Raw genomic sequence first — 11,762 nt, forward strand, 5'->3', positions numbered from 1 at the left:
AGCGCCCCCTCCACGCCTCTTCCCACGCCGGGGCCGCCTCAGCGCGGTGCCCCCCGGAGCCCCCCCCGGTTCGCCCCCTCCCGTTACAACCGGAACGGGCCCGGGCCCGGCCCCGCCGCTCGGGGGCGCCGCCGCCGCCGCTTCTTGCCGTCTTCGCGACACTGTCGTGAAAGCGCGGAGGGGAGTCACCGCGCTGCTTGACGGCCGCGCGCTGATTGGTCCCGCCGGGGCCGCGCCGCGCGTTGATTGGTCCCGCCGGGGCCGTGCCGCGCGCTGATTGGCTCCGAGCGGGGCCGGGGGCGGTTTGAGCGGCGGCGGCCGGCGCGGTGGCGGCTCCGGCACGATGGTGAGGGCGGGGAGGGGGGGCCCTGAGGGGGCTGGGGGGGGGATCGGGGCCTGGTCGGGGCCTCAGAACCGCGGTCCCGGTACCGGCATCGCCCTCCCGGTACCACAGCCCCGGTTCCGGTCTTTGGGTCCCGGTTCCGGTCTCTGGGCCCCGGTTCCGGTCTCTGGGCCCCGGTTCCGGTGTCCCGGCGGTGCCTGAGGCCTCTCCTCCCGTTTCTCCCCCTCACAGCTGCCCCTGTCGCTGCTGAAGACGGCTCAGAACCACCCCATGGTGAGTACCGGGCCCGGCCCCGCTCCCCCGTTACCCCCACCCCCACCCCGGGCCCGCTGATGCCCGGCCCGGTTCCCTCCCGCCCCGTCCCGTGACCACCGTTCGTGTTTCCAGCTGGTGGAGCTGAAGAACGGCGAGACCTACAACGGGCACCTGGTGAGCTGCGACAACTGGATGAACATCAACCTGCGCGAGGTCATCTGCACCTCCCGGGTAAGGGCCCGACCCCGGTGAGCACGGGGGGGGGGGTGACCGAGCCCCGGTCCCGTTTTTGGGCCGTCCCGGCTGGGGCTCGGTGCGTTTTCGGCTCCCCTGGCAGCGTGGCTTTGGTCTGAGTGCGGTTCTCAGTGAGCAGAACGAAACAACGTGCGTGAGGTAAGTGAGGAGACACCGAAAAACCGGGATGGAGGCAGCGGGGGGGGGCGTCCTGTAACGTGCAGCCCCCCCCGGTGAGGAGCCTCTCGCTGAGCCCAGGCGGATCCTCAAAGCGCCAGGGCTCCGTCTGCGCCCTCTGCTCCCAGCTCTGGCTCTTCTTAACCCGCTCCCCACATCAAACGGTGGCAGCGGCGTGGCGTTGGCCCGCCGTGGGCGCCGTCTGGTACTTTTGCCCGTGGCCAGAGGTGCTCCGGCAGATTGGGATCTCGGCTGGGCTTTGACCTCAGCCCCAAAGTGTCTGGGCTTGTCCCTGCCCCGGCTGCGCGCTGTTGGGAAGCCTGGCTGCGCTCCCCCTGCCTCGGAACTGCAGGGGTTTTGGGTAAAAATGGGCAGAGAAACCCGGATTCTGCAGAAAATCTCCCTGCAAAGCTTTCGCTGCCTGCTGTGCCCGCAGCACGAAGCTGTTGCCCGGTTCTGCTGGGGCTCAGAGATGTGTTTGTGCATGAATATGGCCGAGGAAAGGTTTGAGGGGGACTTTCAGCACAAAGCAGCAGCTTTTAGGACATTGTGGATCCCCCTGAACATAGGGCAGGGCAAATAGGAACGCGTTTCTCTCCAGGCTTTGCAGGAGGAGGTGACAGAGCCTTATTCATGCTCAGAGACCCCACAATTCTGTCCCCTCCTGCTGCTTCCTCGAAGAGCAGCTTTGTCCTCCCTTACAGAAGACCAATCCCTCATCCTTTCACCCTCCCGAGGGCCCTACAGCTCCCTCCCACCCCCAAAACGCCTCCAAATCCCTGCTGGGAGCCTGCTGGGAGGCACATCCAGGGCAGCAGCGGTGGGGACCGGCCGCTAGATGGCACGGAGCGGGGCCTGGCGGCCTCCCCATCCCCACGGGCTGTTGTTTACCCGTGGAGGAGGCCGGAACGAGGAAGCCGGGGCCCTGGCTCGATCCCTTCCCGCAGCGGGAGCCAAGGCTCAGCCCGGAGGATCCGCGGCAGGGTGGGGTTTGCCGGGTGCCTGGCTGGAGGAGGCCGTTTTGTTCCTCTCCTCCTCGTCTTCGCGCGCTCCCAGGGCTTGCCCGCACACGCAGGGCTGCCCCAAATAACTCTGGAGCCGTGGGGGGACGATCCCGAGAGGTGAAACGAGGCGTTCCTGGGTAGCACGCTCCTCTGGGACGCCTTGTCTGCCCCTGCTGCTCGAGGAGAGCCGGGTTGGAGCTCTCCTGCGGGGCAGAGCCGGCCGCACGAGGCCCCAAACCCCCTCCTGGTTACCCCAAGCAGCAGCTTTGGGGTTCAGCCCCCAAAAGTCCCCACAGCTGCGCCTGACACGCAGTGGGGGCAGGTCCTGGTGGGCCACGTCCTGAAACCGCCTCGAGCAAAACACGGCTGCTCAGTCACTTGGCTCCCGGAGCCCTTTTTTTTTTTTTTTTTTGGACTTTTTTTTGGACTTTTTTTTAAATTTTGGCTGTCATAAGCTCCTTATTTTCCACGGCCGCGGTTCCTGTGCATCTGGTGGGCACCCGCCCCACGCCCAGCTGGCTCTGGATGCTGCCTGGCCTCTCAGCTCCCCGCCCCGGCGACGTGAAATAGCGAGGTGACTCCCAGCTGGGGCTTCTGCAGAAGAAATCTTCCTCTGCTGGACCTGCCCCGAGGTGGTTCCTCGCAGTGTTTGTGTGGAACTTCGCACGTTCCCCTCCCCGGCCCCGCTTTCAATTCCCTTCCCTCTTCTTCCTTCGTTTTCTGTGGGTGTTACGGGCCGGGGTGGAATCGAAACCCCTTTTGGTTCAGGGCTGGGTGCCCTCCGTGCCCCTCCAGCTCCGTAGGGTCAGAGAGGGGAAACCAATTTAGTGGCTAATTAGGGCTTGGGAAATACCAGTGGAGCCGTCGCGCTCCTCGGAAGGGACGGAAACGTTGAAACACCGAAAAATGTCCCAGAAAAAAGCACCCGGCCTCGTTCCCAACCTAAAGCCTTGCTCCCTGACAGGATGGTGACAAATTCTGGAGGATGCCGGAGTGCTACATCCGGGGCAGCACCATCAAATACCTCCGCATCCCCGACGAGATCATCGACATGGTGAAGGAGGAGGTGGTGTCCAAGGGCCGAGGCCGCGGCGGGATGCAGCAGCAGAAGCAGCAGAAGGGCCGCGGGGTGGGCGGCGCCGGGCGAGGTAACGATCCTGCTCCTTTTTGGGTCACAAAAAGGGGAGATTTGGGGCAGACTTGGGGCAGATTTGGGTCCCTGCTACCCCGTTTCGCCTCCCAGGGCCGCGGCTCCTCGGCTCTCACCCCGGAGCTGTTGGGCTGCGGGAGGCTGGGGCGGCTCCCGTGCGAGATCCCAGCGCAGGGAGACGTGCCAGGGCTGTGCCTTCCTCGTTACTGGGTTGGGCAGGAGCTTAATTAAGAGAGGCTCCGAATTTGACTGTTTGTGCCCCTCCTGGCTTGCTGCAGAACGCGGCCCCACCAAACTCTGGGTGTCTCCTGGCGTAGCGAAGCTGGGAGGGAAACAAGAGGCTGTCCTGCTGGAAAACAGACACTTCTGTGCCCATCTCCGTGCTAAAAACCACCTTTTCTCCCCGTGTAATGGGACTTTGGGTCTTCCGACCTGTTGCTTTGTGTTTTTTTGCTTGTTATTGTGTTTTTTTTTTTAACGTAGAGAGCTGCGGGTTTGTGCTCCTCCTGCTCCAGGTGAACAATCGGTGCCTCTGCTACGAGGGGAGGCTGCCAAGGAGGCAGAAATAGGTCAGGGCACCAGCTCCTCCTCCCCTGCCCCACTTCACACGGCTGGGGGATGTCTCACCCTCTCCCAGCACCGTCCTGCTCACGGCCCTGCCGCTCGCCCTGCGCTCTCCTCGCTCAGCCCCGGGGTTCCTCGCTGCGGGATCAGCCCGCAGCAGGAGCTCAAAACCCCGCGTGGGCTTCCTCCCCTGACCAAAAGAGGGAATCCGGGCTGTAAAAAGAGCCCTGGGGACTGAGGCAGGCGCCCTTAACGAGCTGTCTGCGTGCGGGCTATGCGAGGAATCCCGGCGGGACGGCTGGGAGGTACCTGGGGCCATCACGCCACCCCAAGGAACGTCTCCGGCTCGCAGGGACTTCTGGAGGAAAAACCCTGCCATCTCTGCCGCCTCCCAAAAAGCTCCGAGCGCTCAGCGGTGACCTTTACAAATCTGAAGGGGCCTTTTTATTTTTCCTCCTTCCCCGCTCGGTGTCCAGAGCGCTTGGCGCAGCAGCTTTTTGGCCGGGGTTAGCTTGGATAAACATTTTAGCTGAAGTCTTTTCTCTCCCGCCCGTGCTGTGGAAATATCCACCTTGTGGAGAGCCGGCCCGAGCGGTGTTTGGAGGTGGAGTTCCCCCCCTGTTTTGATGTGCAGCTGAAATTCGCTGATGGAATATTTTAAAGGGAAGCTTTGGCATTTGCTAATTAGCTAAAAGGGTTGGCTCTCATTACCGAGACATGAAGGAAAGAAAAAAAAAAAAAAAATAGGCAGGACAATTTTGTTGGGAGGCCAGCAGGCAGAAGTAAAGCTATAACTGTGCGCGCGGTTGAAAGGATTATTGTCTCTGCCACTGGTAATCCTTCTTTTTTTACTCCTTGCCTCGCCGAGTTCAGGAGCTGTGCTCTTTGCTCGGGATGCTCGCAGGGCTCCGGCTGCTTCCAAAGGACTGCGGGGTTCGAAGCATTTTTCCCCCCTCTGGTTCAGGCATGTCTCGGCTGAGCAAGCAGAGCTCTGCAGCGAGTCCTGCCTGCGCCGAGCCTCCCTTGGGCTCCAGTTTTTGCACAGAGGGTGCTGGCAGGGCAGCTCCACGGCCCCTTCGTCGCTCCCAGGCCAAAGTGGCTCTGCTGCACGTCCAGTTCCCTCTGCGGGCTGGGGGATCGCCTCCTGCAGAGCAAGGAGGGGACAGAGCAGGGTGAACCTCTTCTGGTGTGTGGCCAAGCAGCCTTCGAGCTGGGACTCTCCCCCCTCTTTGTTGCTGCGGGTTTGGTTTTGCAGCTCTTGGGGAGCTGCAAAAAAAAAAAATGTTGAATTTAAAACCTCCTCTCTCTTCCTTTGGTTGGGTTTTTCCAAAGAGGGGAGCGTGAGGGTGAGAAAAAGGGGACTTAAAAAATAAAAAAAAAGGTGATAAAAGAGGTGAATTCGTGATGCTAGCACAGCTAGCCAGAGGGCATGGTAAAACACCAGAGGAGAATCGCTGAGCTCGCTGCTGAGGGGAAGTTTTTGGGCCGGATGAGTACAGGGTCTGGGACTGGCAAGGGAAAAATCCACAGGTCCCACCTCTGCTGCTGCAAAGACAAGAAAATGCGCATGTATTTGGGAGAATTTAAAGAGCTGTAAAGCTCTGGGAGGTGTTACTGGCTTACACTGATATTCTGGTGCCTCTGCTCTTGCTTTTTGTCCCGCAGGTGTCTTTGGTGGCCGTGGCCGAGGGATACCAGGCAGTGGAAGAGGCCAGCAGGAAAAAAAGCCGGGCAGGCAGGCGGCGAAGCAGTGAGGGGCTGCCTGCGCCCTGCCCAGGGACGGTGCCGCGATGCTCTTGGGTTCGATCACACTTCAGGATCGCCACGCCTTCAAAAATGTTCTGGTTCTGCCCCTCCGCCGGGCGAAACCTGCCCCAATCATGTAGTTCGGAAGCCCCTCTTGATTTAACCGGGGGACGGCGGGGTTCTTCCCTTTCTAGCCAGCAAATCTGCGATTGGAAACGGCCAAAAAGAAAGAAAAAAACAAAAAATTCACGGTGAAGGACTTAACTTCGTGCCCTCTCCGGAGAGTGGAAGCGCTGTTTAATTTGTCAGGGTCACCAGGTGTAATTTCCAAGCAAATCGGGTGTAAGTGGTGTAAGAACCGAGGCGAACGCTTTCCGGATTGTTTGTGTTAGGGTTTTTGTGTTTTTTTTTCTTTTTTTTCTTTTTTTTTTTATACTTGAAGCTTTGGAAATTTGTTGCGTTTGTAACAGCCGCAGGCGTTTTGGTTTGAAAACACTGAACTTGAGGATATTGTGTCTCTACCTGAGTAGTCCTAAAGGTTTGGTTGGGGTTATTTTGAACGGAACAGACCTTGAAGCCACCTCCTTATCCCCTGTTCCTGGCCGGTCACTTCTGGCTCTCTCCAAAAGGAGAACCTGGGGTGAACGCCTTGAAGGGTTGTTTCCCCCAGAGCTCTGTGATGAGCGAGGGTTTCCCAATTAGCATCTTCCTAATTTGACTCCAGATTAGAGATTTCCTTTAAAGGAAAGGCTTTTCTGTGTTTCCTCGGGGAAGGCTGGTGTGCCCCTTACTCCTAAACATTTTTTTGGTGTTGTTTTCTTGAAAAGCAACCGAGCTGGCCGTTTCTTTCCCCCTGTGCCAGTGACACGACGTCCTGAAGTCTGATTTTTTTTCTTCCAACCCACAGGTTGCGCCCCAAAATGTTCTGCCTGATCTGAACTGAAAGCCTGTGGGGGAGCACAGGGGGGGAGGGGGGGAAGAAAGAGGTTTTAAGCCTTGCCTGAACCTCCCTGGTGAATGAAATCGTGTCATTTTAGGGTAAAAGCAGAAGATATTGGAACTCTGAACAGTTCCTTGGTTTTGTGATATTTTTTTTTTGGTTTCCTACAACCGATTTCCCCGTTGAAGCCTGCTCGCTGCCATCGCCGCTGCTGGGAAGAGAGAAACGAGTCGAGAACGTGCTTTTACAGAGACTTATTTTTTTTAAAACGTTCCTAAAACCCGGGCGCAGGGGGTGAGTAGGAATAAAGCGACCTGTGGCAAACGCCTTCCTCCCCCCTCGCTGCCCCAGCCCTCGTGTCAATAAACACCCGAGGATTTGGGGCTAAAACCTTGCTTTTTACCAGCTGCGTGCCCTCCTCGCTGCTTTTTTTTTTTGGTAGTGGCAGCGTCAGGGCTGGATCCGCGTCCCCAGCTCCTGCCAAGCGGCAAACCCCGGGTGGCGGGAGGGGGCCACGCGTGTCCTCCCCCCAAAAAAAAACCCTCCCGGAGCAAACCCCGCTGTGGTGTTTGACCGAGGGCCGGGCCCTGTGTCAGATTTTCCCTTCCCAGCCTCAGCCTCCCCCCGCAGAAACCCCGCAGCGCCGCAGCTGCCCCGGTGAAAAAAAAAAAAAAAAGGAAACGAGCACGGGGCCGTCTGGGTTTTAGGGCTGCTGGGGCCAGATAAAACCCTAAAGGACAATGGGATCTCTGGGTAGAGCCCTCCGAGTGCTCCTTATCTCCCGGAGAAACCCCGAGCTCGTTAATTCTGCTCGCTAATTGCACCCACAGGCCTCGCAGCCTTCCTTCCTCGCTCCCCCCCCGCTGCCTTGTTCTATCTCTGGGGGAATATTTGGGGCTGGGGTGGAGGGGGCTCCTTGTGAGAGGAGCAAACCTTCAGGCAAACCCCTCAAAACCCCTTTTCTGCCCCAAAAAAGCCCCGTCTCAACCCCCACAGCTCTGCTCCTGCCCCCACAACAAGGGGCTGAAAAACTAAACCAGGAGCCAGACGAAAACAACAGCAGGGCTTGAAAAACCTCCGGGGCTCCCGGCAGCCACCCCACAACCCCAACCCGGCCCCATCCCGCTCCCCAAATTCCCCCGGTCCCCGGTTCGGCGGCGGGGCCGTGACTCAGCCCCGGTGCAGCACCGGGAACCGGCCCCGAGCAGCCGGAGGGAGGGAGGGAGGGAGGGAGGGGCTGCCCAAATACCTCAGGGCTGCGCTAAGCGCCTAAAAATACGCACCAGGCCCTCCTCCTCCTCGCTTTTTCCTTTTTAAACACCCTTTTTTTTTTTTTTTTTTTACCCTTTTTTATATTTTTTTTACCCCTTTTTAATTTTTTTTACCTTTTTTTTCTTTTTTTTTTACCTTTTTTTTTTATTTTTTTTTTACCCTTTTTTAATTTTTTTTTACCCTTTTTATTTTTTTCCCTTTTTATTTTTTTCCCTTTTTATTTTTTTCCCCTTTTTATTTTTTTTCCCTTTTTATTTTTTTTTACTTTTTTTTTTACCCTTTTTTTTTTTCTTTTTATTTTTTTTTCCTCTTGTTTTCGATTGTTCCGAGCCCCCAGGGGCAGCACGGTCCCAATGGGGTCCTGGTTTTTGTTTTTTGTTGTTTTTTTTTTTTCTTTATAGGGTTCTCGGTGTCCCGGCTCCGTTCCCGGTGCCGTCCCCAGGGGACAAATCCCGAGCCCCCGGTGCCCCCGTTTTGGGGTTCAACCCCGTGGGACGAGAGGGGCAGCGGCACCCCATGGGTGGCCGACCCCGATGGGTCGTCACGGGGCCGGTGATGGGGTGACGAGGTGCTGGCGTAGAAACCATAACAGATTTGGGGCAAATTGTAGGGAAAATGGGGTGAGGGGAGGCTTGAGGACACAGTGGGGGCGTTTGGGGCCGGGGACGGCACCGGGGGCCCCGGTAAAGACCGGGTAAAGGCCCTGGAGGGGGATTTTGGGGTTTGGGACTGGGTTTGGGACCAGGGCCAGGAGGGTTTGGGGTCGGGGCCGTGCCCCGGTAACGATGGGGGTGGAAACGGGGCCCGGCTTCGTCCCGGTGGGGCCGGGGCCTGTTGGGGGTTAATTACCGGGAGAGGGGGGGGGTGTTAATTACCGGGAGGGGGTGTAATTACCGGAGGGGGGGTTAATTACCGGGGAGGGGGTTACTTAGCGGGGTATATGTGTATGTGGGGGGGTACCGGGGCTTGCCCCTGCCCCGTGCCGTGTGTCCCGGGGGGGTCCCCGCCGCCTCCCCGTTAATTCCTCCCCCCCCTTCCCCCCTCCCCGTTCCTCCTCCTCCTCCTCCTCCCCCCGCGGCTCGGTGACGTCACTGCTGACGTCACCCGCCCCCTCAGCCGCCCGCGGGCCCGGCCGGGCCGTGACGCGCGGGGCCGCCGCCGCTTAACCCCTTCCCCGCCGCCTCGCTGCGAAACCGGGGAACGGATTGGGGGGGGGGGCGGGTACCGGATACCGGTACCGGGAGGGGGCTGTGGGGGGGGTGCTTTGGGCCCACCGGGACGCCCACGGTGCACGGGGGGGGGGACGGAGGGGGGTGGGGGGGGGTGGGGAGGGCACCGGGGGGGGCACCGGGGAGGGGGCGTGGCCGGTGCTGGCCCCGCCCCCTCCCTTTGTGCCCGGGAATCCCGGCGGGGCGCGCGCGCGCCGCGGCCCACGTGACCCCTCCCCCGCCGCCGCGCGCCCCGCCATGACGTCATCCCAGGGGCCCCCGCGCTGTTGTTGCCGTGTTCCCGCCGGTCGCCATGGCAACGGCGGGGGCCCAGGAGTGGGCGTGGCCCCGCCTCCCCGGGGCGGGAAAGGAAAAGGGAGGGAGGGAGGGAGAAGGGGGGAAGGGGAGGGAGGAGGCCACGCCTCCCCGCATGCAAATGAGGGCGGGCGAAAACGTCATCTGCAGCCAATCAGGGCGCGGCGCGGTGAGGTCACCGCGGCGGCGCCGCGTATATAAAGCGGCGCGGGGGCCGCGGCGGCGCCAGACGCGTGTGTGCGCGCGCGGAGCAGCGGGGCCGCGGCCGGTGCCCCCGGCGCCTCCCCCGCCCTCCCTTCCCCCCCTCCCCGACCCCGAGCATCGATCCGCGACCCCCCCCCCTCCCCCACCACTTTTTTTTAATTTTTTTTTATTTTTAAATTTTTTTAATATTTTTTTTTTCCCCCCCCCGCCCCGTTCCCCCGCAGCCGGGCGGGGGAGGAGGATGGAAACACCCTTCTACCATGATGATGTGTTGCTGAGCGGCCTCGGCAGCGGCTTCGCCCCGTCCTCCTCCGGCAGCAGCGGCCTCCTCCTGCCCTTCCCCGGCGGCAGCATGATGAAGAAGGACGCCCTCGGCCTGCCGCTGCCCGAGCAGGTGGCGGCGGCGCTCAAAGCACCGGGAGCCACGGCGGCCACGGCGGCGGCGGCGGCGACGGCGGCGAGCACGGCGGGTGCAGGCGATGCCCCATCCACCGGGCTGCTGGGCTCGGCCGAGCTGGGGCTGCTGAAGCTGGCGTCCCCCGAGCTGGAGCGGCTCATCATCCAGTCCAACGGGCTGGTGACCACCACGCCGACCAGTGGGCAGTTCCTCTACCCCAAAGCGGCCGCCTCGGAGGAGCAGGAGTTCGCCGAGGGTTTCGTCAAGGCCTTGGAGGACTTGCACAAGCAGAACCAGCTGGGCGGCGGCGGCGGCGGCGGCACCGGATCCGCCGGGGGAGCGGCGGTGGCGGCGGGTGGCGGCGGCGGCGGCGGCGGCGGTGGCGGCGGAGGAGCCGGCGAGCTGCCCACCGCCGGCCTAGCCCCGGAGCCCCCGGTGTACGCCAACCTCAGCAGCTACCCGGCCGTCAGCTACGCCGCCGAGCCCGGCCCGTTCGCGGCCCCGCCGCCCCGGCTGCCGCCTCCACCACCTCCTCCTCCACCGCTGAAGGACGAGCCGCAGATCGTGCCCGAGGTGCCGAGCTTCGGCGAGAGCCCGCCGCTGTCTCCCATCGACATGGACACGCAGGAGCGCATCAAGGCGGAGCGGAAGCGGCTGAGGAACCGCATCGCCGCCTCCAAGTGCCGCAAGAGGAAGCTGGAGCGCATCTCGCGCCTGGAGGAGAAGGTGAAGAGCCTCAAGAGCCAGAACACCGAGCTGGCCTCCACCGCCAGCCTGCTCCGCGAGCAGGTGGCACAGCTCAAGCAGAAGGTGCTCAGCCACGTCAACAGCGGCTGCCAGCTCCTGCCCCAGCACCAGCACCAGGTGCCGGCCTATTGAGCCCCGGCCAACGCGGGCACGGACACCGGGGACACCCCCAGGACCCTACCGGGACCCTACCGGGACCCCCACGGACTGAGAAAGTGGGGGAGAAGCTGGGGGACAGAGAGGAGGGGGGGGACACCCCGCCATGGACTGAGGGGACCGACGGACTGAGGAGTCCCCGCACGGACTTTTGAGGGGCTCCGGGGGGTGTGCCCCGTTTTCTTTAAAGAAAAAAAAAAAAAATTAACCAAAACCCGAGAGAACTGAATGGGGGGGCCTCGGATCGGTACCGGGGCGAGGACTGATGGCGGGGGGGGGTCCCCGGTTCGCCCCCGTTGAGGCCTCGGCCCCGCCGCGGGCCCCGCGTCCGCCACATTCCAAGGAGGCCCCAGTAAAGCTCGGCGCCGGAGCTGCCTCTCGCTGTCTGCTTCGCCTCATGGGGGAAGGGTTGTTTTTGGGGGGAAAAATGGGGATTTTGGGGGTTTCTGGGGGTGGTGGTGGTGGAGTTTGGGCAGCGGGAGGGAGGCGAGGGAGGGACGGCGCGGGCAGGAAGCGGCGCGGCCGGCTGCCATCTTGGGGCGGGGGGGGGGGGGACGTGGGGCTGTAAGGGGGGGAAAAAATGGGGGGAAAAAGGGGAGAAATGGGGCTGGGGAGGGGGTGGGGGCGTGCTGGGGGCATGGGGGAGAGGGTGGGGGAAAATTGGGGGGGGGTTGTGGGGGGGATGGGGGTGCTTATGGAGGGGGGATTGGGGCTTGGAGGGGGGGGATTGGGGGTTTTGGGGGGCTCCTGGGGGGTTTTGGGGTCTCCTGGCGGGGTTGGGAGGTTTTTTTGGGGGGGTTTTGGGGGGTTTGGGGCTCCTCCGGGCTGGGCAGGGGGGGTCCTGGAGGTTGGGGGGGGGCTTGGTTTGTTGTGGGTTTGTTGGGGGGGGGAATTGGGTGCTGGGGGTGGGTTTTGGGGGTGTCGGGGGGTGTCTTGAGGTGGGGGGAACACGGTTGGTTGTGTTTTTGCCCTGCAGACCCCTGTGGGGGGGGTCACCAAGCTCCCCCCCCCCACTGTTCTGCTGGGGTTGTCCTCATGGGTCCCCCCCCG

At 61.8% G+C, this 11,762-nt stretch overlaps 2 protein-coding genes across 2 annotated transcripts; both read left to right on the forward strand.

Moving 5' to 3' along the window:
- Positions 1-298: 298 nt before the first annotated feature.
- LSM4 (LSM4 homolog, U6 small nuclear RNA and mRNA degradation associated) lies at positions 299-6,540 on the forward strand. Its single transcript, XM_032203882.1, has 5 exons — positions 299-346; positions 575-616; positions 731-829; positions 2,978-3,161; positions 5,393-6,540. The coding sequence occupies exons 1-5, from the start codon at positions 344-346 to the stop codon at positions 5,479-5,481; spliced, it is 417 nt and encodes a 138-aa protein (XP_032059773.1). The 5' UTR covers positions 299-343; the 3' UTR covers positions 5,482-6,540.
- A 3,055-nt stretch (positions 6,541-9,595) lies between these two features.
- Positions 9,596-11,082, forward strand: JUND (JunD proto-oncogene, AP-1 transcription factor subunit). The gene has a single exon (XM_032203607.1). It carries the CDS (start codon positions 9,654-9,656, stop codon positions 10,686-10,688), a length of 1,035 nt encoding a protein of 344 aa, XP_032059498.1. The 5' UTR covers positions 9,596-9,653; the 3' UTR covers positions 10,689-11,082.
- Positions 11,083-11,762: the final 680 nt, after the last annotated feature.

The sequence above is a fragment of the Aythya fuligula genome, chromosome 26 (genome assembly GCF_009819795.1).
Source record: "Aythya fuligula isolate bAytFul2 chromosome 26, bAytFul2.pri, whole genome shotgun sequence".
Lineage (NCBI taxonomy): Eukaryota > Metazoa > Chordata > Aves > Anseriformes > Anatidae > Aythya > Aythya fuligula.